General features: G+C 49.8%; 1 protein-coding gene across 11 annotated transcripts in view; it reads left to right on the top strand.

The window, feature by feature from the left end:
* Arnt2 (aryl hydrocarbon receptor nuclear translocator 2) overlaps positions 1 to 27,987 on the top strand; it is a 113,900-nt gene that overhangs the window by 73,304 nt on the left and 12,609 nt on the right. For all 11 annotated transcript variants that reach the window (XM_019207074.1, XM_019207077.2, XM_019207071.2 and 8 more), the window contains 9 exons: positions 4,962 to 5,038; positions 6,259 to 6,393; positions 8,694 to 8,768; positions 14,312 to 14,463; positions 18,693 to 18,765; positions 19,392 to 19,515; positions 23,566 to 23,665; positions 26,493 to 26,631; positions 27,038 to 27,188. In XM_019207074.1, the coding sequence (XP_019062619.1) occupies positions 4,962 to 5,038; positions 6,259 to 6,393; positions 8,694 to 8,768; positions 14,312 to 14,463; positions 18,693 to 18,765; positions 19,392 to 19,515; positions 23,566 to 23,665; positions 26,493 to 26,631; positions 27,038 to 27,188 (1,026 nt within the window). The remainder of the gene's footprint in view (positions 1 to 4,961; positions 5,039 to 6,258; positions 6,394 to 8,693; positions 8,769 to 14,311; positions 14,464 to 18,692; positions 18,766 to 19,391; positions 19,516 to 23,565; positions 23,666 to 26,492; positions 26,632 to 27,037; positions 27,189 to 27,987) is intronic.

Below are 27,987 nucleotides of genomic sequence, written 5' to 3'. Positions count from 1 at the left end.
TTTTTTTTGGGTACTGGTGATTGAACTTGGGTCCTTGTGCTTGCAAGGCAGGCAGTGGAACTACTGAGCTAAATACCTGGCCCCCAGCAAGCTTTCTGGTCTCCTGCCAGTACCTTCCCAGCAGGGCCTGTGCAGGCTTCTCTCTGTGTGCTCGGCATCGCTGCAGCTTGTGCATCTGGTGATCCCCTCTGCTTGCCTGGGTCTCCAGGAGGGCAGGGGTGTGTTACCTAAGCACTGAGCATGGCAGGAATCCTGGGAATGTCTTGGGATGAAGTCCCTCTTCACATCTCCCAGGAAAGCCCAGAAGGTTCCCAGACTTACCAGAAGATCTGGGTTGAATTTCTGTCTAGTCATTATTATTGAAAGTGTGTGAGCAACTTTATATTAAGACACTAAGTTTAAGAAGTGACAAGTAGGCTTTAGTTCATGATCCATTCTGATGGATCCATTCTGGTTATTACAAATCTTCTGTAACTAGTGGGGAAATGTCTGTGATCAGTTAGTTTTGCCCGTCCTGGGCACAGGAAGGGATTTTCTCAGTTCATGAGCTGAATGTATGTCACATCTGTCCTGGCAGAGAAAAGGCCAAAAAGGATCATAAAGGATTCATAGAGGGTCTTATGAGTTACATTTCCCCCTCCAAAAAATATTCCTCTGTTGATGTCTTGACCTACAGTGCCTCAAAATGTGACCTTATTTGGAAGTAGATTCTTTGTGTATAAATTAGTTAGGGTACGTTGGAGTCATATTGGAAAAGGGTGAGTGCCTCTGCCAATAAGACCCATGTCACTGTGAACGAGGAAATTGAAACACCTATTGTGTGAAGACAATGTCAGAGATCAAAATGAGAATTGAAGGAGGGAAGGGAAGGAGGAAGGAAGGGAAAGGAAGGAAAGAAGGGAAAGGAAGGGAGAGAGGGAGGGAGGGAGGGAAAACGGAGATGAGAACCATTTTGCTTATGAATGTCCTTAATGAAATGGTAAACATTGCAAGCCCTGTTAAACTCAGGTCTGGAGAGTGTGTGTGTACCAGATCTGCTGCTCACCCACCACAGCAGTGGTCTCAGGGAAAGCGCACAGTGGCCGTTTGGGCCATGAGCTGAATTAGCTGCTTTTTTCATGCAGAAGCACCAAACTATGGCTATTCATTTAGTATTTGGCACGTATCTTCTCAAAAACTAAATAAATGGGAAAACAACTGGCAGTACATAGTATCAATGGTAAGACTCAAATTTTCTAATGAAAATTTGAATTTTTGCAAACTTTCATCCACCGTTGTGACCTTGACCAACATCTCATCATATTTCTGATGAGCTCCATGGCGATATTAACAAGTGAGTTTTTTCTGTTGAATAATATACTGTGTTAACATTTAGAAGATCTGTATAATGTGGTAAAATAATATTTTCTAAATGACCAATACATGATATATACAATTATATGTGGATAAAAGATCTTTCCAAAGATTTAACCAATATATTAATATAACAGTATGAAAAATTCATAGGTATAGCTTTAGGTTTTATATTACCCTGTTCCCTTTTGTAACTAAACTTTAAGAAAGTACCATCTGTCATGATTTGGAAAAGTACCAAAGAAAAATATCTGCAATATTCTGAAAATATTCTTCCTTTTCTTACTACTAAACTATGTGAGGCCATATTTTCCTCATGTATCTCAACTAAGACAACATACAGTATTCTAACACTGAGTGCACAGCAGATGTTGTTTACTATTCTGAATAAGAAGAGAGAGAGAGATCTTAATCCACAAGCAGTACTAGTACTTAAGGAGAAACCTGGAGCCAAGAATGGCCACTGTTTTTCTTACTATTCAACATCGTACTGATAATCCTTACTTAACGATGTACCTGTTTAATGGCTGGCCTTAAAACCAAGGTGTGCTGTTCACACTTCCCACCTGCCACTCGGACTTGTGATGCAGGAATGTGAGTGCCAGTGCATGCAGCCTTGTGGTTGTTTACTCTACTGCACGGTACTGTAAGTTTTGCCAATTGTACTGTCTGGTACAGTACTATAATTTTATGTTCTGTTGTACATCGTGATACTGCATTTATGAGTTACGCAAATAAAAGCAAAGTCATCAAGCTGGACTTTCCTTTGGTCATTTCTCTGTTGTGAATATTGTACACATATATACACAACCAATTCAACAACCTAGTAGTGGGAATGAAAGTTGGCTGTTAAATGCAGAATGTCTGTAATAGAGCTACAGCAATGAAATAAGAAAAACTAGATGCAAATTAATGTGTGAAAAAAGAAAAAAATACCTTTATTTTCAAATTGTATGACAGTACACTTGCAGGACTCCTGTGAATCAGTGATAAAACTGAGGCAGCAACTCAGTGGGGCAGCACAACACATTGTTAATACAAAAAATTAGTAGCCTTGAACAATAAACTCAATAAACTGAGTATAATGGCAGCAAAAACCCATTTACATAAGATTATATACTTAGGTATACTTTTAATAAGTATAAAAGCACAAGTATATATGAGGAATCATTTAAATGCTCCTGAGATACACAAAAGTAGAACTAAACAAATGAGAAAGCATCCCCTGCAGGGGATGGACAGGGGGCTTCAACATTATAAAGGCATCGGTTCTCCTAAAGTTAAGTTACGTGCTTAATGCAAACCTAATGAAAACACCATCAGGCTATTTTATGGAGTTGGATAAGTTGACACCAAAGTTCATGTGGAAAAATGTATTTTCAAAAATAGCCAAGGAAGTACTAAAAAAGAAAAGTTGCCAAGGAACTCTTATCAGATGTTAAAACAGCAGTAAAGCCTCTATAACTAAAATGCTGTGGCATCAGTGCTAGTCTATACTGTTGTACAGGCGAACAGAAGAAAAGTTCAAAGTCAAATGTAGGCATATGTGGAAATTTATTATGGGATGGAGGTGGCATCTGAAAGCATAGGTTTTTTTATTTAAATTTTTATCAGTAAATTTAGATTTACATAATGATTTTATCTATCATAGGGAATTTGTAATTTCACATGATGTATGCTGATTCCTTTTTTAAGAGCACAGCTTTAAATGTCTGTGGGACAACTAAAGAGCCACTTTGAAAAAGTTGCAATTAGTTGTACATCATATACATTAAAGAAGAGTAACTTTGCCTGGACTAGGGATCTAAATGTAAAAATAAAACCATAAAAGTATCGGAAGAAAACAAGGATGACTTTCACTTTAACCTCAGTGTGAGGAAATGACTTTTGAAGGTAATTTTTAAAAAAGATCGATAAATCTATTACATAAAAATTTTCAAAAATTTAAATGACCATAAGTCAAAAGACAGAACCACGGGATGAACTTATTCTTGACATATACCACAAAGGCTGATATCCCTAATACACAGGGAGGAATTAAGAGATTACCAAAATCCAACAGAAAAATGGGGAAGAAACACAAGGAGACTACTCACTAAAAAGCAAGATAGAAAATGGGCCCTCCATTGTGAAGTAACTCTCACACACATCATCATTAGAGAAATGTAATTGAAGACAACTCTAAGATGTATTTTCTCACCTGCCAGACTGACAGACATTCAATGCATGATGGGACAGCACATTCTGTCAGCCAGCACTGTGGAGAATCAGACCTCTCTTGGGTTGCCGTGGGAAATGCAACCCAAAACGCTTCTAGAGGGCAATTTGACAAAACAAAGCTACATCTCTGCCTACTTTTTGACTCAGCAGCCCCACTGCTAGGCATCCACCCTGAAAATACCACTTGGTGGTAAGGAAATGCAGGTGCACAGAGTTAGCCATGGCGGCATTGCTTCCCCTTGGAGGATACAGGCACACCTCTGTGTTTGTACACAGGAGAGTGTGGCTAAACACATACAGCTTCTGCACACAGTCAAGCCCTGTGCAGCTCTGGGAATAACCTAGGAAGAGGAAGCTCTGTCCACAAATATGGAGGAATTCCAGGGCCTACTGTAAAGCACAGGCAGTAAAGCCCATGAAAATGCATTGCACACTGCTCTTCATGGCAGAGAGAAGGGCATTTAAGAAAAGATCTATCTTTCTGCACATTTGTGCAAAGGTAAACCAGAAACTAGAGAGGTTGGTGATCTCTGCCCAGGGATGGACAGGAGACGGGGAGGTGAGTGGGGAGCAGGTGTGACGTGTCTGTGGCTCTCGTCACTGTGGGCCTCAGGTCTGGTGTGGAAATGCTGGTTGTGTCAGGCAGCATGGAGGAAGATTTCCGCAACAGCACTGGCCCTGTGGATAGGAAACCAGATTGCTCGTTTCTCTGCCGTAGTCCTGATCACCTGCAAATGTCTGTGAGCCCTGTGCTATGAAGATTTCCAGTGCCAGACCTTTCCTGGATCTAACAGAAGACTCTTGTGTGACCAGTGAGCAGAGCTGCGCTACCCAGTTCCTTCCTACCTAGAGCACTGGGTGTGGTGCTTCCCTAGTGGTGTCTCCTTTCTTGCCCATTAAAAACTTGACTTTCCTTCACAGGGGAAATGTGGGCTGTGTGCGTTTGCCTGGCAAGTTAAGAACTTCAGCGTCAGTGTTTTTCTTTTTCCTTTTGCTTCTGATGGTCTGTGATTCTTTGTCGACAGAGAAGTGAAATATTTAGATGACATGGAAGCCCCACCTAGGCTTCTTCCTGAAGTCCCCTTTCCAAGTCTTTCAGCAAAACTGTGCAAATGCACAGATAGAGGAATTTGCATTTTGTCTTCCTCGCTTTGCTCTGCAAGATCCACACACAGATGAGATGTGATAATGTACCAGGAGATTATCATAAGATGCCAGGTGGGGGGCAGAGTGGGCAGGGGGCTGTTTAGCGCCTGTCCCCTGGGTGGCCATAATGGGCCTGTAATGGGTGCCCCTTGGGCCCATAATGTCAAATCACAGCATGATCGCAGAAGTGAGCCCTTCCCCTTGACCTGGGCTGTGTTAATGGCTCTGGCCTCTCATTTCAGGAATGACGATACCCGAAGAAGATGCTGATGTGGGACAAGGCAGTAAATATTGCCTGGTGGCCATCGGGAGGCTCCAGGTGAGAGAAAAGCACAGTCTTTTCCATCTCAGATGAGACTTGTGATTGCAAGGAGCAAGAGACCGGGATAGGATGTCCGCTCTGATCTCCAGTGCTCAGTGTTTATGGGGTTTTTTGTCTCACTTGGGATGAGGCTGAGGCCAAGTCTGAAAGGAGAAGAGGGCGAGTTGCACAGAGTGCACTTTGGTCCACCCCTGCCTCACTGGTCACCACAGTGAGCTCTGTCTGCATCTGTCCCTGCTTAACCCCTTCCAGGTCTCCAGGGCCCGGGGCAAGGCCCAAGGTCATCATTCCAGCCTCACCACCTCCCCTTCCTCTCCCCACTGCTTCCTGTACACAGTCCACACACTCCTCTTCCAGACACCCACAACCGCCTCCCATCCCCGAGGGTGCCCACAAGCCAGTTCTTCTGCCTGCTGTGTTCCGTTCTCTTCTCCTCCTGGAGAATCTCCTCCTCTTGCCCTCACCTATTCACTCTGCTAGAACCCACTAAAGTGTCACCTGGTCTTGTCAGAGCCGGTCGCTCCCTCAGCCCAGTACCAACCTGTGACCTCCAGGATCACCCTCCTGTGATCGGTCTAGCTGTAGTCAGCTGAGTTTATGCTCCCCCTTGGGATCCTAGGGTAAGGAATATGTCCTTTCACTTTGTGACAGTCGGGTATGCTCAGTACCAGACAAGTCAGGTACCAGACAAGCACAGGAACCCTTGAGTCAGCTGGGCCATTAATGATGGGTGTAGATGAGGACGTTGGCCATTTTCATCCCTGGTTTCCAGACAGAGGAGCAGGTGGTTTCATTCATATACAACAAATAGGGTGCATGCTGTTGGTGCAAACCATCTCTTTTCCAAAGGTTTAACTGTTTCCCTAGGCTCATTTGACATTCAGTAGAGGAGAAAGCAGAAAGGGCATTACCACCTTTGATCTTTGATCACCAGCTGTGCCAGACAGGGTTCCAGGCTTCCCAGTGAGACCTCTGTCCAGCCTCACCACCCAGTGAGGCTACATCTTTCATCATCATGTTGGCAGAGAAGGACACTGAGGCTCAGAAATGCAAGGAAAGTGACCCACTTTTGGTGACATGGGTCGTAAGAGCCACGTAGTGAGCACTATGCTGCTTGTCAGTGACATGGAAGGATGTATGGGTCTAAATTGACATCCCTGGTTGTCACTTCTCCTCTGCCTCTGTTGGTGCCACTCAGCTGGGCTGTCCTGTTGCAGGTGACCAGCTCTCCCGTGTGCATGGACATGAATGGGATGTCGGTGCCCACGGAGTTCCTGTCCCGGCACAACTCTGATGGGATCATCACATTTGTGGACCCGAGGTGCATCAGTGTGATCGGCTACCAGCCCCAGGTCAGGAGCCAGCAATGAGCTGTGCCTCAGAAGTATTTATGACCTTGGTTCAAGGTAGACACAGTGACGCTGTGGAGAAAGCAGGGACACCTATGCGTCCTGCCTGGACAGGGCGCCACCCTTCCAAAAAGAAGTTCATTTTAAACAGCAGCACTGCTGAGGCTGACCCCTTATCCTTTCCCTAGCATTCTGTTTCTCAGCTGATTTTTCAAAGCAGAGTTCAGATTGGTCAGTCTGTACTATGAAGTGTATTAACAGGAAGGCATCTGCAAAGCCTTGTACAGATGCCCACCTAATTTTGCCTAATCCCTCTGGGAAACCTTTGTAACCTGGGGGCACATGTTCAGGCCTTTGTTGTAGACTCTTTAAAACAGAAACATGAGAGAGCAGGCGTTAACTGTCCCAGATCAGGGCCAGAGAGATGGAGTAACTCTGCACATTGTGTACTGTGTCTTGGGCCTGGAGATGTCTAGCTGGAAAAGAGGTTTGGGAGACAGCTTAAAAATTACATGCACAGAACATTGGGCAATTCTATCAATTAACAACTTTCTTAGGTGTAGTGTGGTATATCGAAATTTTGCAAGCTAATTTTTAAGATATACATGCTAAAATACTTTGGGGAATGTGTAATGATGTCTGCAACTTACTGTGAAGTGGTCTAGCAGGAAGTTGTTAAGTATGTGTACACATATGTGAATGTGTGTGTATATACATAATTAAAAAGGAAGAAACTGCAAAAGTGGCAAAATATTGACATTGCTTGAATCTGTGTAAAGGATAGGCAGGTGTTTACTATACTATCCTCATAACCTCTATACAGATTTAAATTTCTTTCAAAATAAGAATGTTTTTTCACTTTTTTAAAAGACGGTCTTGAACTCATTATGTAGCCCAGGCTGGCCTCAAACTTTTGACGAGCCTCCCAAGTGCTGGGATTACAGGCGTGTGCTACCACACTTGGCTAAGAATAATTTTTTTAAAAATCCACCTTTGTTTTGATGAACCAGCTTTGGGATATGTGCATTTTAATTACATGTATATTTTATTTTTTGATGATTCTGGGCATGGAACTCAGACCCTCGCATATGCTAGGCATGTGCTGTACTACTGAGCTGTGTCACAGCCTCTCATGCATATTTTAGAACTAGAAATAAAACAAAGCACAAATATTAGAACTCCTCATATAATTCTGTATCTCTAGACTCATGCAAACGTTAAGATTCGTACATGGAATAAGCAGGAAAAGTGATCTCTTCCGAATTTCACCATAACCTCCAGTGGCACTGTTTTCAGGCAAATCCATTTATCTCCCTCTGTTCCCCTGAGCATCCTGGTCTCCTGAACAAGCTGATAAGACTTCCCATCACAGCTACTTCAGCTCCCATGCAGGCAGCAGGCCTCACATGGGTTCTGATCTAGCAGTCAGTTTACATTTTTGAAGGCACTTCCCACTGGACCAGGTTCCTAGAACACATGTGAAGTTGCCTTTGCCTTTGGTGGTTTAGTTACCGTGCCCTGCTTTACGGTGAAACAAACTTTTGTTTGGGGTCAAGGCTGGGTCCTCTGAATAAAGCAGACGTGTGAAGGTACAGAACAAGCAGGCTTCTAGCAAGAACGGTGGTTTCACAGAACCTTACTTCCTTGGCCACCAGACAGCTGTGCTTTCTACTTTTAAACAATTTCAGTTTCCATGGGCAGCACATCTGTCCACCTTTTGTCTTCTTTTGGTGTTTACTAAAATTGCATCTCTAAGGCAAACAAAAATAAAATTGCACTCTAGAAGCTGCTGATCTTTTAGCAGTTAGAAATTGGTATGAAATGTACCAGAGGCACTTAGAGTGAATTCAGAGAGGCTGGCTCTTCAGTGAGCCTCCCAAAAGTGGCATCTACTTTTAAAAATCTGTGGTGGGAAAGGCCAAAGGAGATGAGTTAAGGGAGATGAAATGAATGCTTTTGTCTATTGGTGGATTGATAAATCATCAAACATGGAAATTGGAAGCCGGACTCATCTGTGGTGCATATCTGTAACACAGCTACATGGGAGACTGAGACAGGAGGATTGGAAGTTCGAGGAAGTCAGTGAGATCTGTCTCAGAATTAAAAATAAATAAATAAAAAGGCTAGGGATATATCTCAGTGAAAGAGTACTTGCTTAGCATGTGTGAGATCTTGGGTTCAATGCCCAGTAGTGAGAAAGAAAAGAGAGAAGAAGGGAGGGAGGGTGGAAAAGAGGAGGGGAAAGGAGGGAGGGAAGGAAGGAAGGATGGATTCTGGATCATTAAAGCTTGCTGTTTGTTTAGGACCTTCTGGGAAAGGACATTTTGGAATTCTGCCACCCGGAGGATCAGAGCCATCTGCGGGAGAGCTTTCAGCAGGTACTGTGAGGGCTGCCCACAGTGACATACAACCTTCCTGTGTGTGGAGATGGCCAGTGGGACATGTGTCCTACTGTGTGCTGCATGGGCTGCGAGCATCTGCCTAAAGTGTCAGCCACGAAGGGCACAGGCTGATGGGAAGATGGACCACAAGGAAGTCATGTGAAGAGAGAGCTCTGAGGGTCCTGAGGAAAATACCATGGAGGAGAGAACGTGAAGAGACTCCAGGAGCCTCCACAGAGGGAGGAGAGCCCCCCGGGGAGGGGACAGTTGGGGTGATCTAAGGGTGGACACACAAGAACTGAGAGGACGCTCAGCCTTAGGGCAGCCCCAGAGACACAGCAGAATGTGGCCTGCAGGTAGGACGGGTAACACTGGCCAGCCTGTAGCAAAGACGTGGCAGGCAGTGGCAGGTGCCTGGGCGAGGCCTGGGGCTAGAGGTCTTGAAGCCCCGCTGAGGAGCAGTAGTCCACCAGCTGTGTGAGGGCACACGGCCCCCGGAGGACCAAGGCAGGGTAGGTATTGAGGAACAACTTCATCAACCCAGCTGTACAGAAGGGAAGTTGAAGGAAGTAGCTGAAAGCCAAGACAAGCTGGGGGCTTTTGCATTTGTCCAGATGAGTGGCAATGAGGCCAGAAGTGGGGCAGAAGCCATGGGAACCAACATGTGGACAGTGTGAGGAGAGGGGACCTTGGTAGCAATGGCTTAGAAGGAGAGGGGAAGAAAGGGATGAAGATGCCCCTTGGAGCCTGACAGGTGGCCATCCTGACAGTGGCTTCGTGCACACTGACCCAGTACTGCTCCTTACCGAGCACCTGCTATGGGTGGTATAGACTGGTGGCAACAGCATGGGAGGAAGCCATTGTCATCTCCCCACCTTGGTGAGTCGGGCCAGCGTGCCACACAGGGCACTCCCACCGTGCACAGACAAGGTCCTGCTTAGGCAACATTGGGCTGAGCACCTGCACGCCCTCCCTTCTGTGCTTTCTTCAGTGGCAGGACCACTCTGACTCTCTCCTCACTTCTCAACCTCCACGGCGGGCCCCTCCTCCTCGGCCACTTCTTTGGGCAGTGATGGGGGTGCTCTTGATTACCTTCTCCTCTCTCTCTCCTTCCCCGTCCCCTGACCCCATCACCCTGGAGCACCTTGCCCAGTGGCCAACCCACCCAACTGTCCTGGCCCCAGCCCTGCTCTGCAGGCAGTGTCCCCAGTCCCCTCCGGATCCCCACAACCCTCAGTCAGGGAGCTCCTCCTCCTCAGCTCCCTGCCTCCTTTGCCCCGCCTGTCTCGGCCATCCTGCTCCCCATAGCCAGTCCCTCTGCAGGTCCTGGGGACCTTGGAGGATGTCTAGGACCCTGCTCTCCTCTGCCTTGTCCCTAACCACTGGCCCCAGCCACCAGTCCACCCTCACCATTGCAGTCACTCCAGAGCCACCTCTGCCTTCCTTCCTTTCAGTCTAAGCCATTCTGAAACTGCAGCTGAGTTCTGCCACATTTTTACTTACTTCTAGCAGCTTCCCAGGGGCTGCAGTGTCAAGTCTGAGTTCCACACCATGGCCTCACGCTCTGTGTCCAACATCCCTGTCTGTCCTCCTCTGGACACTGCTCCAAAGTCACATGATGCTGGCCTTCTGCTGTCTTGAACTCAGGCCACATGGGCGCCATTGCTGTGGCCTGCTGTGACTAGAATGGTCTCCCGACTCTTCATATGACTGGCATTTTACCCATCATGTCCCCAGAGATGCCCCAGTGGCCTCCTAGCTAAAAGCGAATCCCCAGCTTTCTTGGCTCATTTCACCTTCAATACAATTCCAGTTTTATGTATTTGTCCATTTTCTTCTGGACTTGAGTCCTGTCTTCTTCACTACATGTCACCTTCCTGTGGGCAGACTCATGTCTGTGCTGTTACTTCATGTCTACCACTGAGTGACAGAATCTGCACCCAAGGGTGGTCCCTTTTCTGTACTTTGAACCCATGGCCTTTGCTCTGAGCCACGTCCCGACTCCATGCCCACTTTTTGAGACAGGATCTCAATAAGTAGCTAAATTGCCAAGATTGGGCTCAAGCTTGCCACCTTCCTGCCTCAGCCTCTCAGAGTGCTGGTAATACAGGTATGCGCTACCACATCTGGATTAAGGGCAGCTTTGAATAAAGCCATCTGAGTGCATAAGATAGCTTTCATTTAACAAAAATGTGAAATGAGCATCATTAGCACTGTTCTCATGCCGAACATTTGTGAAGTATGTGGGAATGATGACACTTGGCCTCTTACCTGGCATGCTTGGGCTTGGCTTGGATTCATTTAGTTTTCTGAACACATGAAAATGGATCTCTAACAGTGAGGGGCTTTCCACTCTGCCCAGCAGCCAGCCAGAACCCTTTTCATACATTACCTTAGGTGACCCTTAACGAAACACAGCGAGTGTCGCCAGCCTCGCCTCTCCCAGTAGACACCAAGACTTGGGTCTGACCTGGGTCCCAGGCCAGGCAGTGACAGAGTCAGGGCTGGGGCCCAGGCCCACCTCCCTCCAAAGCTCCCCCAGCATCTCCTCACCTCAATCACAGGTCTCTCCATCCAGTGCTATTTCTGAAACTTAAAGGCTTTGAAAACAAAAAGAAATTTAACATCTGATCTCACCTCAGTAGCCAGTTTAAATCACTGGCTATGCGAGCAGCCACTTCATTCCTTGGGCAGGGAGGGAAGCCGGGCCACGATGCCCAAGAGCTGGTGCTCCCATCCCGCCAGGGAGCAGTGGACAGTGGCCAAGCAGCTCCAGGGACATCCTGGACCACGGCTAACCTCAGCCCTGAGCTTGTATTCCTTGGGCTCTGGCCACCGGCAGCTGAGGCGAGGGACAAATATTGATAAAGGGAAGTGGCTTGTTCTTGTAAAAGCACAGAGGGAGCTGTGTCAGCTAAGATTCAGCCTTGAACTCTAGATTTAAACAAAAGCATTTGATGGCTCAGATGGGAGAGCCATGGAGCATGATGGAATTTGTGAGGAATTTGAGTTTGGCGCAGTGACAGTGCACAGACCCAGGGTCTGAGAAACTCATATCTGCTTTTAGAGTCTCTCCCTGGGTCAGTCTATGAAGAGGTCAAATGGAAGGGCTGAGTGCAGTGAAACTTAGGCTCCATTCGTACCCTTTCTTTTCTGCTTAGACACCTTCCAGGATGGTGGTGATGGTAGTGGGTGGTGGTGATAGTGGCGGTGATGATCCTGATGATGGGGGTGGGATGGTGATGCTGGTAGTGTTGGTGGTGTTACTGGCGATGGTGATGATGGAGGTGACAAGAGTGGGGATGGTGGGCTTGGCAGTGGTGATGGTGATAATGATATAATGGTTATGCTGATGGTTGACGACACAGAGAGTTGTTTCTGTGTAGAGCCAACCTCAGCTGAGGTTTGTGCCTGACCTTTGCATCTCCTGTGTTATGAGCACCACACCTGACTTGAGCACAGTCTTCAGAGCTGGACCATATTCCCTATGCAGTCCAGTCCTCTATCACATCTCGGCTTTCCCAGCCTGCAGAATTGGCTTCTGCTGTGCCTCCTCCCAAGGGTGCTCTCCTGGCACACCTTCACTCGCCGACATTTGACGCACCCCTACCTATGACCAGACTCCCACCTCCCCCCAGGAACCCATTAGCCTCACAGCATTTGATCTCGGTTTGTGTAGCGGTGTTTAGCAGATGCTTTCTGGGTTACAGGTAGCTGCACATAGGTCCTGAAAGGTGAGAAGCACTTTGGGGAAGAATTGTACTGGGGCATTAGGGACTCATGGAAAGGATGCCTCAGCATAGTGAGACCTTGGGCAGGGTGCTGCTCTGAAGCCCCTTTTCCGGATACACAGTACCCAGTCGTGAGGCTATGTGAGGTAACACAGAAGGTGCTTTGCCCCTGCTGGCTGTAGCTCTGGCGGCTCCTGTCCTCCCATGTATCTCCCCCGCCCTCAGGCCTGGCTTTGCATACAGACAGTGCACTCTCTGCACTCGAAGAGGGAGTTAAAAATCTAAGATAGGCAAGACAGGGGGACATGGATCTCTAGGTGTGGACAGCAGCTCTCTGCTGCCCCTGTATTTGGTGTAGCCACAGAGGAGTCTCCAGGCAGCAAGTCCCCCAGTGTGGGGACCTGATAGGCATGTGGCCTTGACCTCTGGGCCCTGTGAGGGAATAACAGGTCCTGTTGGGGCAGCAGACTCACAGCATCCTCTGAGGTGGGAGGGAAGGCCTTGCCCTCCTGGAGCTTGCCTGTCACTAGGGGTTTCCCAGCAGGGAGCCTTGCATGTCCCCCCAGGTAGTGGGATAGCAGGATGATCATCCAGCTGCATCCACCCAGGCTGGCTCAGGAAGTGCTCTAAGTGCCTACTCAGTGCTGAGCTCTGGGCTGGGGCGGGGCAGGTGCAGGTGACCAAGACTTCTCTATCTCCAGGCTACGCACATTCTGCTGGAGACAACAGCCACCCAGCAGGAAACAAAGGCACCAGTGCAGGTAGTGTTAGGAAAGGGAGAATTGGGCCTCCTGGCCCCCGGAATCAGACCCCATTTTTATTAGTGAACATGCTGTGAGCTCTTAGACAGGAAGCCTGGGGATATACAGGCCTGACTAGGTGTGGGCTCAGGACTGCATGGACCTGAATGCAGGGTCTTGGTCTCCTTATCTTGTCCCAGTGCTGTGATCACTCCCAGGCCTGGACCATCAATGGATGCTTCAGCTGTGCAGTCTGCACTGGATGTGGCCATCTGCACATCTGCCTGTCTACACTGCCTTGGTGGTGGTATCTGTGTCTAAACAGCAGAAGGGCAGGCTGTGTAGCCAGAGAGATAAGCTTATGATTCAAAAGTAAGATTTTGGCTCCCGTACCAGCTTTTCTACAAAGTTGTGTGATCTTGGGCAACTTAATTTCTTCGAGTCTCAGTGTTGTCATCTGTAAAGCCCACCTTGCCTAACTCTTGTGAGGATGTACATGACATAAAGCATTTGAAAGCACATTGGAAACCACACCCCAACACAAAGCGAGGTACAGATACACTTGTACAAATAAATGATGTGTACAGATCTGTCATTTTACGACCGCTCCTCCAAGAGAATATTTGGAATCCTTTTTGGGGAATTTCTTATGTAAGTTATGAAGAAGTAAACCCCTGCGCGCAGTGTGGCTGCGTGCTCAGGTAAAGTGATAACTCCAGAAGAGACTAGCACCACTCCCAGATAACCGAGCAGCCAAGGCCAAGAGGAAAACACAGCTCTTACAGAGTTCTCATGTTCTGATTTGTAAGTCCTGCCGTCCCATGGGTATTGGCTGGCTGGTTTCTCACACAGTGGTGACAGAGGACCTGTTTCAGAGAGGAGGCAGGTGAACAGTCCTGTCCCTTAGTGCGCCTCCTCTCACTCACATAACTCCTCCTTTCTTGCTGTCTTGTCGCTGCAGTGCCGTACTTTGAGATCCTGCTGGCCCTCAGAGCACGGCCCTGCTGGTGCCTCTCCCTTCTCTGGCACTGTCCCTCCTGTTGACCTCCTTCCCCAAATGTTTTCTCAGGTGGTGAAACTGAAGGGCCAAGTCCTGTCGGTCATGTATCGATTCCGCACCAAGAACCGGGAGTGGGTACTGATCCGCACCAGCAGCTTCACCTTCCAGAACCCCTATTCCGATGAGATCGAGTACATCATCTGCACCAACACCAACGTCAAGTACGTGCCTGGCCTTCCTTCCCCCTCCCTGGCATCCACCTACCCTTGGCACGTCCATAGCAGGTGATTGTGTCGGGGCTATTTCTGCCCCCAGCCTCTGCCTGCAGCTAAAAGTCCCTGGGGCCTGGGAGGAGAGTAGAGGCAGGGGGTGCATCCCTCCTGCTTCAGAAGAGTCCATAGTACCGAGTTCTGGGTCCAGAGGTGCTGCTGGCCTCCCTGGTTGTTTCCCCCGAGCTCAGTGCGCTACAGAATAGGGCTCTGTGGAGTGTGCTTCTCTGCTCCCTGTGCCTGGTTCCTTGGCCCTGCTGCAGGTGCGCCAAGGGCTGGAGGATATGGGCCTGGGCATCAGGGCAGCTGTGGGTACTTAATGCCCAAGTGGCAGGCACATCTGTGCTCTGGCTGGGCCCTGCACTTTCTAGCTGTGTGCCTGAGCCAGTTGTGACCTCTCTTGGCCTTCACTTCCTGCTCAGTGGAGTGGGGGTGTGTCCCTCCCTGTGAGGTCACCGTGAAGATGACAGGGCCAGGCTCAGAGCTATGACTGGCCCTGCATTCCGTGTCAGCAGGGGGAGTGTGACCAGGGCAGCTGTGTGTTCTCTCTGCTCTCAGCCTCAGGGAAATACACACAATCCAGACACAGGATGGTGCCACCTTTGGCATCCACCTTCTGGGCTGTGTGAATGTGGCGCATACACCGCAGGAATTGTGCTTTTACACTCAGCATGCGGGCTCAGCTGAGAGGCTGATGGGTGAGAGTGTAGGTGAGCTGTGATGGGTTCCCTGGGACATGACCTGTTGTACATCATGGAGCATCTATGCAAAGCTGAGAAACCAACACAAAGACGTGGGCAAAAGGACATCCCTTCCCGCTGATGTGACATGTGAGGCCCTCCAGGGGCAGTAGGTGTGGAATGCGGATTACATGCTAAGAATTGTCCTCACGTCTCCCTGCTGTGGTCAGCGATGCCACTTTCCTCTATTTCCCCATGTTCAAAACCCAGTCTGACCCTGTTTGCAGCCCACCACTCCCTGCGCAAACCCCAGCATTGCCCTATTCTGCCATCTTGGAGCCCCCTTGGATGTGGGAGCCCTGTCTGGGCTTGTGAAGCAGCTTCCTGTCCCAGGCAGCAGCAACTCTGCATCCTCGACCTCTGCGCAGCTCCTGGACACAAGGCACAGGAAGGGGACGAGTCCTCCCAATAGCCTCCTGAAAGTAGGTGGCCTGGGTTACAGTCCCAGCTCCCACCTAGGCCAGTCCCCCCTAATTCTCCCAGCCTCCACCACTTGGTCTGCCCAGTGTGGACAACAGCAGAACCCACTCTCCCAGAAGCCTAGAGTCTTAAGCAGGTCCTGGGCCAGTGCTGCCTCTGTAGCACCCAGGGTACCAATGGCAGAGCTAGCACAGCACAGTGTGGCCGCAGCAGCTGCACCTGACCTGGTAGTGGTGGTGGCAGCATCAACCCTGCCCCTATCTGAGCAGCTCTCTTCTGCTTCCCTGAGTGCAGCACCGCGTTCTTCTCCTAACTGTGGGCAGAGACCACCAGCTGGGAGGCCCTGCATGCTTCCTGCTGCTGTTGAAAATGTATCTTGCCCTCTGCCTGCTTCCTGGGTGAGGTCTTCCTACTCCTGTGTGCTCTGTGCCTCCCTGGCCCTCACTCACCACTCCCTGGATCTGGGAAGACCCCGTCCAGCCAGGCCACTGTGGCTGCCACTCCCACCTCTGCAGTACCCTTCTTAGCCTCTGAAGCCATTCTTGGCCCAACACAGCTGCAGCCACTTGTCCCACGGCCACCAGCACCCACACAAGCAAGTCCCTGCCACCAGTCCTTCTCCAGAGCTGTGACAGCTCCTTTTTCTGGACGTCCCTCACTGGCTCACCTGAAACAGTGCTGTGTTCCTCCTTTCCCTTCAGGTTCCTTTCTATACTCGTGACTGTTATAGGAAGAAACATGAGAAGTAATAGGCTTTGTCATGCACAGACACTGTTACCACATTTTTTTCTGTGTTGTCTATCTAGTTAAACTTGGGAAATGTGATCAAATTGACTGGATTTTTCCCCCCGCTACTGAGGCTTTGCTTTCTTCCCATTTCTTTGCGAAAGTCAGGTGGCAGTAACAACACAGAGCACCATTTTGTGCAGGGCAGTGCCTACCTACTTGCTTAAGACTGTGGTCCCTGGCAACTCTAGAGGTCAGGGGATCAGATCCACCCGGGACACAGGGTCAGCCCTGATGCTCAATCTGAAATCTTCTGACCTGAAAGGTCTGTGTGAGCTGGAAAAGCTCCCTGTGGACAGCAGAGGGCAGTGATGGCCATGGATGTGAGTTCCTGGAGCTGAATTTCTCTAGCAGTCCCAGGTTTGGGAGGGAGAAGTCCTCTAGGCACAGGGATGGGGGTGTGCAAGCTCAGTCCTTGCATTCAGTTGAAAGCATCCAAAAGAAACTTCCTGGAGATGCTGAGTGTTGCCTGATTAGTGTTTGTGTGAGGCTGCTGAAAAGACATCTTTCTCAACTCTGATTTCTTTCCTATTCTGTCCATATGTAAAAGCGTCCAGGAAACAAAGCTGATTCCATTGTACAAGTTGTAACCCCACCAGGTCTGGGGGCCTGGGGTTGACACTCCTGGGGACTGACCCTATTTCCTGAGACAGTTGTGAGCTGACTTTGAAGCCCACACCCTCGTGTTTTCTTGCTCATGTGCCTGGCTGCCATGAGGGGAAGCAGACTCATCTCTTTGCATGTCCTGGGGCCAAACCCTCATTCCTATGGCCATAGGTTTTCATGAGCACAGTGCTTGTTGAGGGGGGCGGGGGGGGGGGGAGAGAGAGAGAGAGAGAGAGAGAGAGTTTCTAATAGCCCCACCAAGCTCAGAGTCACATATGAATCTCTCTGAGCTTTCATAGTAAGTGATGATTGCTAGTGCTTACCTGATTGGTAGTATATGGGAGGCCAAGAACAGGGGTGGGTACAAAAGAAGGGAAAGGAGATTCTTGGTCTCTGCAGAGCCGAGAGCCACTAAAGAACTGAGACATTCAGCCTGAGTTGTCCCAGGTTCTTGACTGTCAACCTGATGGAGAACAAGAGCTCTAGGCTCCACTTGAGTCTCTCCAGCGTCCACACCCTATGTGCGGGGGAAGCCTTTGCCGTCTCACATTTGCCCATTGGCCCCTAGCCAGCTCATCTGCCTTCTTTCAGGCCCTTTTGTGCCAGCTCAGGAGTCCCAGGGGGCAATCTCTGAATCACATGCAGGCCCATGCTGTTCCCTGCTCCATCCATCAATTCCAAACACCTTCCCTGGACCTAGGAAGCACTAACAGCCCCTTTCCCTGAGGCTGAATGCCCCAGCTGGGTTCTGGTTGCCTCTGATGTCTTCCTAAAAGATTTGTTGCTCCCTTACTCAGGCTGAGTGAAAACTTCCATCCAAGAGGCATCGGGGGTCATTGGCAGCGCCCAGATAGCACCAGCACCTGGCTAGCAAGAAGCAGCCGGGAAAACTGCCTTCCAGTCCTGGAATGCTCTCCCCAGCCACTCAACTCCCTCCTCTCTGGAATGTGCAAGCTCCCTGAGGTTTACTTTTGTATGGTGCTGCGGTATCTATGAAGTTCCCATCCCCCTTCTCAGAACGGAGAGGTCTGGGGCAGTGCCTCTTCTGCATGTACTTGGCTGCAGGAGCAGAAGTACATGGATGGGATGGAGATGCTGATATCTGCACCACCAAGCTGTTGGTGTAGATGCCGGGGGCTTGCCAGCTCACCAAGACCTCATTTTCTTCTTCCTGGGAAAGGCACTTCCCTCCCTTGCTTCAGGAGCCCAGAGGGGGCCAGAACTAAGACCAGCCTATTGCCAACTCTCTGGCTTCCACTTTCTAGTGTCGGAGGGTGGCTTGAGTGACTACCAGAGACATGCAGTGTGAGGCAGTCTGAATGCCTGCTAGTAGCGGGTGGGCTTGGCCGAATCCAGCTGCTTTTCTGAGTTTTAGCTTACAGGGAATTCTTTATAGTGTGGTATCTTTGAACTCCGCATAAAATGAAGTCATGCATCAGAACATATAAGTAGGTCAATGTGGTCATCTCAAGTGGAACCAAAGAGCTCTGAGGCAGTAAAAATAAGATAATTAGAAGTGGAAACTGTTTGGGAGATTCATTGGGTGTCACCCGCTGTGACTTGGGGACCAGCACCCTGGCTCACGACTCTCACCACCTCCTCACACCTCTGTCCACTTCTGCTCCACAGGCAGCTGCAGCAGCAGCAGGCAGAGCTGGAGGTGCACCAGAGAGACGGGCTGTCCTCCTATGACTTGTCTCAGGTGAGCCTCTCGAACATTCCGTCCTACCTGGAGCTGTCTCCTGCCTAGAACTTGTGTATTCCCTGCAGCGCACAGAGCATTGGATCCTCAGGGCCGATAGGCACATCACAGGCCCTGCTGAGACTCTAGGGCTCGGACCCTCAGAGGCCAAGACAAGCATGTCCTACACCTGCCCTCTCCACCCATCTTTGGGCCTGTGTCCCTTTCTCCTTGGGTTCTCCTTATAGTCACACTGTGTTCCCCCTCCGCCTGCACTGCCTCTCCTGTCCTCGCCCTTCTCTCCCCACCATTTTTCTCTCTAGTCCCGGTCTCTGAAACTGGCCTTATAGAGAAACTGGTACGTGTCAGTATTTGACTGCTCTTTCTTGAATTATGCTTCCCATTCTCGGTTTCTGACATTTAAAGTAGTTGACTCCTTTCTATTTGTCTCTGTCTAGGAAAGTAACTGGTGGGAATCCTGTCTTCCTGTGGCAGTGCATATCCCAGCCTGGCTGTGCCTGCACTCAGAGAGCAGAGCCCATACTTTGTGAAAATGCTCAGGACTGAAGCTCCAGGGTGAGAGCACTGCCAAAGGAAAGGGGCAAGTGCCTCACTGCTGGTGGCGTTGTGTTTACATGTGCCAACAGGTCCCTGTCCCCAACCTACCTGCTGGTGTTCACGAAGCTGGGAAATCTGTGGAAAAGGCAGATGCAATCTTCTCCCAAGAGAGAGACCCCCGGTTTGCTGAGATGTTTGCAGGAATCAGTGCATGTGAGTTTCCAAGGGGCTCAGGTCGTGGGGTGAGGGGTCTATAGTTGCTCTCCAGGAATCTGGAGAATGCCACCCTTGCGGGGGCCAGGAAGGGGAAATGTGAGTATCTCATGCAGGGTGCAGGAAGAACCAGGGGCAGGAGGCCCCACACACAGGAAGTAGAATGGATTCTCCATAGTTCTGGCCACACCTCCACTGCCTGGTTACCCGGGGCACTGGCGTCTCATCTTTGAAATTTGAGGGTTTGGATAAATTAACTATTAATCCACTATTAGTGTAGATTTATTATTAAACCAAAGAAGTGTCCTTGTTGAAAAAAAACTGTAGTCCATAACAAAGGCCTACATTTTAAAATAAAAATATGAAATAACAAAGAAAAACAACAGTGGTCTACTCTCCTACCACCTAGATATAATTACCTGTAACTTTTTACAGTATGTTCTATCTTTTTCTATATATGTATTATTTGTATATATAAACTTGAGCTTATCTTGTTCAAAAACTTTCTTTTTTATGTGTTGGTTTATTATGAACATATTTCCAGATCACTAACCAATCCTAAGCATTTTTGTTACCAACATAGAGTTCCACGGTGTAGACAACAGTAACTGGCTTGGTAACTCCTCTGTGCCTGTCATTAGATTGCCCAGTCCGTCACTATTACTGCAGAGAAGCTCCATGCCACCACACGGAGCTACCTCAGTCCCCCACCCAGAGCTCCTGAGTTTGGCAAAATATAAAATACAGAAAGGTCTTTGTTGGTTCCAAAGTCAGAAAACAAATTCCATTTGCACACCGTCACGGGGTTTCTGCAAGATGCTTCCTTAGGCAGGATCAGTTGAAGGAGGAATAAAGGAAGGACGGGAGAGGCTGTGATTGGAGGCGGTCCTGGATTGTCCTCCCAGATGGAGGCTTGAGATGGCTGGGGTGAGGGAGGACATTGGGCTGCTGGGTAATGGAGGGCCACAGCCTTGGCACATCTCTGCCCTCGGGTATACACATTGGTGAGAAAGCAGAGCCTGCCCCTCATGTGGCCAGGACCTGAGGCTTGGGAAGCAAGGGCAGTGCCAGTGCCACCTCTCTGAGCACAGGAGGGGCCAGCACAGCACAGAGACTAGTGGAAACTGATGCCAGGAAGCAGAGCCCGCAGCACGCCAGGGACTTTCACCACCTCTGGTCCCAGCCACCCAGACGAGTCATTTCAACTGCAAGAGGAGACAGGAGCACACCTGAAAGGCCTGTCCTCCCCTGCAATAAGCCACAGCATCTCTGAGAATCCATCTGAAGTTTTAATCTTACACATCCCGATGTCTTCCCACCATGACAAAACAGAAAGAGGAAGAAAGTGGGCAAGGAGTCAGTGAGAGCAATTAGGGCAAATGTCCTCCTTTGAGAATGAGTTTTTATAATAAAGACGAGGAAGTTTGGAGAGTCTCCAGCATGTCTCCTCCAGGGAACTCCAGGGAGAACTGTCACTTTCTGAGGATGTGCCACCTGGGGGGAGGGGTTGGGCTGAGCAGGCTGATACCGTATTACAGAAATTCCCAGGTCAGGGAATTAAGAAGAAACACGAATTTTCCCCACATGCAAAACTTGGGTCTTCCAACTGCAATAACTCTGTGAATACCCAACTAAAAATGGTAAAGAAACTTGCACATCAACCATGTCGACATAGTCTGTTGTATTATTCACTTTTTTAAAGGTTGATTCAAATAATGAAAATCCTGCAAACATCCAGAGGTGGGGAAATTACTTACAAAGTGAAATCCTCAGACTTCCTTGGGGTACTAGGTGTATCCAGAGAACTCAGAAGGAAAATACACAGCCCCCAATTTTTCCAGCAGCCAAACTGCTTTGATAGACAGAAAGACAGACTTGCACTGCCTACCCATCATGTCTGAAAACATCACTTATGAAAGATTGCACTTGTTTCTATGTAGATCAAAACATAAGACGCAGAACAGAAGTGACAGGTTGGAAATTGGTGGTGATGGGAAATGAAGTTTACAACACCTAGAATCATTAGATGATGCAAAGATAAACAACTAAAACTGCAGTCTTGAATCAGTTGAGCAAAGATCGAGACATTTTTTTGGATTAGAGTAGTAAACATAAAAATTTCTCATCGGTGTGTATTATCTTCAGCATTTATGGAGAAATTCAGAGCTTCACGGATGTTTATATACAACTATTAAAAAATAATATTTGTTTTAAAAGAAATACAAAGGAAAGAAAGAGATCTTACTTCCAAACTATTTCCAAAGAAATTTTTAGCAAACTGTAAACTTCTCAGAAGGCAAATAGTGAGATAGTGAGAAAGCATGGCTATCAAGCAGGGCGAAATGAGCTGATGCCGGGTACTGCTGAGTTGCTGCTCCTGAGTGTGCACTCACTCGTGGTGGAACCAACAGAAGGAGGTGGGCGCTTGGCCAGAACGAGACCACGGAGATACTCTGAGAACCTGGTGCTTCACAGCTCCCCATGGGCAGAGAGGCTGGGCCGTGCATGTGGAAGAAGCAACCTAAAATGAGAATAGAAATACCGGAACATAGGAAAGCCCAAATCATTACAATTGCAGGAAGGCACTGATAAAGCTAAATTGTAGTGGACAATCTCTATGAGCCTGTCTTCATCTTTACAAAGCAGGTAGATCAAAATAATGAAGATAAAAAGATTGAATTATATACACACATAAATACACATACACACATGTGCACATTATCTTGAGTCCTGCTAATGACTAATGTTCTAGAGTAGCTAGCCAAACAATTTTTATTATTTATCCAAACTACCAAGAATCTTAAGAAAAAGAAGGGACTTGCTTTTAGTGTATAGACTGCAAAGGGCTTAAGTCCACCTCATTCCTGCAGGTTTTAGCCTCATCTGTCCTCTTCTCCCGCTCCTCATCCCAGAGCTGATGGCCTGGGACTGGGCAGAGATGCTCACCCAGGACCCTGAGCACCTCTGACCTTAAGGACTTGCACTGTCACACAGCCTCACTGAGCAAAGCCAGTGAGTTGGGAAGCCGCTCTAGGCTCCTCCGCACAGAGGCATCTTAGAGGCTATGCACACGTGTGGGCTCGCTGGCCCAGGCACAGTCCTCAGCCCCAAGCCATGAGCCTGAGCATTCACCAAGCACAGCTGCTGCAGCACACCGAGACAGAGGGCACACACAGGCCAGAGTCCGGATGTAGAGAGATTGCCCTGCAGCTGGTCCTTATGTCCTGCTTCTAGCTTCTTGCTGTGGGCAGAGATGGTGGGGGTTAGAGAGGTTTTATGAGATTCTGGGGCAGTAGGAGAGTGTGTCCCCGAGCCTGGGTACCAGTGACCAGCAGGGATGTGTTGAAGTTAAGGGCTGCTGACTGGGCCTGTGTCTGTTCTTGTTCCTGTGCCTGTTTCTCCCTGGGCCATGAGCCTGCTTCCTCATGTAGAATCTCTACCACCCACTGCAGCCCTTGCAGGCTGGGGTGCAAGCCTGGGCCCTCCTGTGCTGTCTCCTGACTGCACAGAGCAAGCCTTGTTTTCCTCATCTGCTACAAACAGCGACATCAGATGCTCTTGGCTCTGTCACCATGCTCAGTTCTAAGCACTCAACTCTGTTCACACCCTGGGTTCCCACCACAGCCCTATGGGGAAAAGACTCTGATTACTACTTTCTTTCAGGAGGGAAAACTGAGGCAGCAGGTTAAAAGTATGCCCGAGGGACTCCTCATCCGCAGGACAGAGCAGGGTCCAGGGTGGGGCTGAGGGTCATTGTGGGTACTGTGGATGCTGCCCTGCCCTCCTCAGCCATACATCCACACCTGCTGCTTGTTGCTTGTATCCATCCATGGGTGGGAAGGGGCATAAAGTGAGGTCCTTCAGTCTCTGATCTTCCCAGCTCTCACAGACGGCTTGGCTTGCAGGTAGCTGTGGCCATCCAAGGAGGCAGGAGCAGCAGCTAGGGGCTCCCTCCTGTGCCCCACGCCCTGCCTGGGCCTGTGCTGGGCTGGCCGCCCATGCTGTTCTGGCAGGAACCCTCACATATGATACCTACTCTGGTTTTCCTAGCGGAGAAGAAGATGATGAGCTCTGCCTCGGCAGCAGGAGCCCAGCAGATCTACTCCCAGGGAAGCCCATTCCCTCCTGGACACTCAGGAAAGGCCTTCAGGTATGGTGGGTAGATGGGGTGACACTCCTCAGGGCAGACCTGGTCTCGGAGCTCCACTCTGCCAGCTGCACAGGACAGCCAGTGCTTCTTGCTCTGCAACCAGACCAAGAGTCCTGGGGTGCTGGCTGTGTCCGACTGGGGAGAAGGAAGGGATTGGTTCCAGCCATGGTGGGGTGGGGAGGCAGAGCCGGGACAGCTGACAGGTGTCGGAAATCACCCCATTCCCTGGCCTTTGGGGACTGTGTCCAAGTTCAAGGAAGAGAGGCCTAGACCCATCTTGTCTAGCCTTCAGCCGAAGGACCACAGAAGGACAGATGAGGGCCAGAACTAACCCAGGCTTGGTTCTCAGCCTCAGGGCATTTTAGATCATTGAAGAGGCCCAGAGGTCATCCCTGGAGGTTAGACAGCTACACTTTGTACTGGGGACTGAGCAAGGACAGATGGCAGCCCTTGGGGAAGGTGTCACTCCCAGAAAATGTGTTCCAGACCCTGTGTCTGACAGGGTGGAGCCCTCCTGTGGCCCATACTAGGGAGTTTGACCAGAGCTCCAGATGCAGGCTAGGACCAGGGTCAGCCGGTGGGGCTGCCTAAGAGAATAGGGCTGCTGAGGTATTTCCCTGACCCTCCTTGCCACAGGCCATTCCTCTGCCAAGGAATTCCTCTGCCAAGCAGTGCTGCTGTACAACTCAGCCAATCCACGCACACTGATGGCACAGGCTGTGCTGGCCCTGCTAGGTCCCTGCCCTGATGTCCTCAAGCACTTGCTGCCAGCAGAAGGAAGTAGGCAGGGAGCGGTGGTGGGAGAAAAGGGGCGTCAAGGTCAAGGGCAGACAAGGGGCCAGCCTGAGGTGGTGTGCAGAGAAGGCCAGCTGCCCTGGAACCAGAATCAGGTTCTGTCCCCCAAGAAGGGAACAATGCCTTGGGTGTGAGGAGTGTGCAGAGAACAGCCCAGGAGGCAGGAATATCAGGGAGGTTTGGGCGGGGCAGCAGACAGTGAACCCACACTTCCAGGGGCCATAGTTAGGGAACTGGGACTTTATCATTGGTGGTTTTAGAAAAAGAACAACTTAACAGCAGTGGGACCATAAAGTTCTGTGGGGCAGTGTGGGGCAGAGTGCAGGGGTGAGGATACCAAAGGTTTACAGTCCAGCTTGTCACTGTCCTGAGTCATAGAAATGAGTGAATGGGGTGCCGTGGAGGGCAGTGGTGGAAGAAGGGCAGAATTGAGACTGCTAGCTGTGTGGGGGAAAAAATCCAAAGAGCATCCAGTAACTGCAGAGCCTGGCGTAGGAGTGGCACTTGCAGTGCTAGTATGTGGGATGGATAGGTGAGTAGATGGATGGATGGTTGTGTGGATACATAGATGGGTGGATGGATGGACTGGTATGTGGATGGGTGGATGGATGGGTGGGTGAATGGACCTGTGGATGGATGGTGGATAGATTGCTGTGTGGATGGGTGGGTAGGAGGATGTGTGGTGGATGGATTGGGGCTGAATGAGGGGTGAGTGGATGGGTAGAGAAATGCCTGTTAGGGCTAAAACCCACCAAATGGGCAGAATATTCTGTAAATTCAAAGGGCCTGAGCTGGTTCATGGCACGAAGGGTTCCAGTGCCTGTCTCAGTCATAAGTAGACTATGCCCCTAGAAGAATGGTTCTAGTGTGTCTTCACCCAGAGACCTTCTGCTGTAGCCCCACAGGTCCTGGCCTGCCTGTGTCATACAGCCCTAGGGACCTGAAGGGCTAGGCACAGGGACCGGTACTGTGGCCCATGAACCCCATTCCTTTCAGCCAGGGTGCCTTTGCTAGGGCCCTCATCTGTGTCCTGGGAAGGGCACTGAGGGCATTGGGGTGCCAGAGCGCCCCTGAAGAACAATGATCAGAAAATGCCCTCTAGAGTCTACATTCACCAGGAGGAAAAGGGGGAAGGAACCCTATGTTGAGTTCAGACCTCAGGAAGATGAGAATGGTGTTTCACACCATGTTAGAAATTGTACCCGTTTCGAGGCTTTAAGGATTGGATAACATAGAGAAATAAATGTTAGAACACAGCAAAATTGCACCCAATCATTTGCATGGGTCTGTTACCTGCCTCCATTTCAAAACTGGGCTGAACACCTACCTGCATTAAGCTCTACTGGGATTGGACCCTCACACTCCACCGGTTCTTTTCTGGCACCCCGCGTCTGGACCTGTTCGCTGCATCTGTCCCAGGGAGGCAGGAGGAAGGGCCTGAGACAATATGGAGGTCTTGCCCACCTTTCCATTGTTAGTGAGCAGCTGATGGTGCCATCGGAAGAGCTGCAAATGTCTCCTGTAGGGGTCGCCAGCAGTGTAGATGCATGTCTGGGAGCAGGTACAGTGTCCAAGATTAGACCTGCAGAGGCCATACAGAGAGTGCCCATGGGGCGACACATGTGGCCTGATGAAGACTTGCCACGTTAAATGGAAATGAGGCAGAGAGGGCCACACTGGTGTGCTCTGAGGTGTGGGACTGAGCCCCAGCCAGCAGGTCACTGGACAGGCTGGCGTTTCTGTTAGGAACTAAATGGCCCCGTACAGCTTCAAACCTTCTAGGCACCCCAAAGGGACAGTTAGCCAGAGCACAAAGAGTATATTGACATTCTGAGATTATTTTTCTCTTTGTGAGAACCAGGTCGTGTCAAGAAGAAGGGATGAGGCTAAGCAGATGAGAGGCCATGAGGCCCTGGAGGAGGCTGAGCACACAAACAAACTAGATGTGACAGGACTGCTGGGCAGGGCCAGGGCAGGCTGCTGGGCGAGAGCATGGCTTCCCTCTGGATAAACACACTTACCTCTCTTCTAGCTCTTCAGTGGTTCACGTGCCTGGAGTGAATGATATTCAGTCCTCATCATCGACGGGCCAGAACATGACCCAGATCTCCCGGCAGCTAAGTCAGAGTCAGGCTGCATGGACAGGGAGCCGTCCACCCTTCCCGGGACAGGTATAGCCCTGGGGTCCCAGAGCCCAGAGCATTGTGATGTGCTTCTTTGGGCCCCAGCTCTGAGGGCCAGTCAGCACTGCTGATGAGAGCTGACCACCCACCAGGATGCATCCCAGGTCTCTCACAGTTGCTGGGAGGGCGGACAGGTATTACTGGGTGAGGGAGCTTGTGGTGTTCACCTGTGGGAACTAGGGAACTCAACTCATTGTTTCCTTGGGGGTGACTTCAGCCAGACTTACTTCAGTGTCCAGGACCTGTGCCCAGACAGCTCTGAGGGCCATGGGAGTCCCAGTTGACCCAGAGCAGGCCCTGCCACTGCCAGGAGCACCTGCAGGGCATCGACCGGGGTTAGCAGGAGGAGGTGGCTGGTGATGTCTCATCCTGATGATAGCAAATCCCTTCGCAGTCCAGTAAGACCCAGTCATCTCCCTTTGGAATTGGGACGAGCCATACCTACCCAGCGGACCCGGCTTCCTACAGCCCTCTCTCCAGCCCGGCCACCTCCTCACCAAGTGGAAATGCCTACTCCAGTCTTGCCAACAGGACTCCAGGGTTCGGTAGGTGGGAAGGAAGGGACGCGTTCTTGGGAGCCACAAAAATGCTTTCTCAGCATCCTGTTTAGGAGCTGTCTGCATTCCCAGAGTATCAGGACGAGGTCCTGAGTTTCTAGGAGCCTTTGCTCTCTCTGGGCAGAAAGAGGAGGTTCATGGTGCTCCTGAGATGCTGGATGCTTAGACTTCGCCCTGTGATTTGACTTTATCATTTTCAAGGGATGGGGACTGTGTTCCATGCTCTGATGGCACCTAACTGCTGTTGTCACCCTTTGTGTCCCTTGCAAGGACTGTCAGGTCCCCAAGTCAAAACACTGTCATCTTGTTTCAGAAACTATCGAATGCAGATATGAGCAACTGTACTAACACTGTAAAGCTCTTTATTCAGTATTGCAAGGGGAAAAAATATTGCAAGAGAGAGATCACATAGCATATGAGAACAACGTCCCATCCTCAGCTTTGTTAATGAAACCTCAGGCTGTAGAGGGTCCTCTGCCCTGGGCATTCCTCGGGGTTAATGTCTGTCCCTGAGCCAGCACCCCATGCCACAGAAGAGGGTCCTAGTGATGTGTGACACCCAGCTGGGAGGTGTGACCCTGAGCCTGGACATCCAAGTTTCCACATGGCAAGTTGTGAGCTTTAGTTTAAGTGGCTTTTCTGTCAGCCTTACCAGCTCAGCCCATGGTGTGGGGTCCTCAGCCGCCCTCACCCTCTGACATCCCCCATCTGTGGCTGTACTTCTGCTCTTATCCTGGGGCCTGGGCTCAGCATTTCTGGTCACCTGTTCATCCCCAGGAGTCAGTTG

Source organism: Fukomys damarensis, unplaced genomic scaffold (genome assembly GCF_012274545.1).
Source record: "Fukomys damarensis isolate Sample0158 unplaced genomic scaffold, DMR_v1.0_HiC HiC_scaffold_7, whole genome shotgun sequence".
Classification (NCBI taxonomy): domain Eukaryota; kingdom Metazoa; phylum Chordata; class Mammalia; order Rodentia; family Bathyergidae; genus Fukomys; species Fukomys damarensis.
This window is presented reverse-complemented; position numbering and strand designations above follow the sequence as displayed.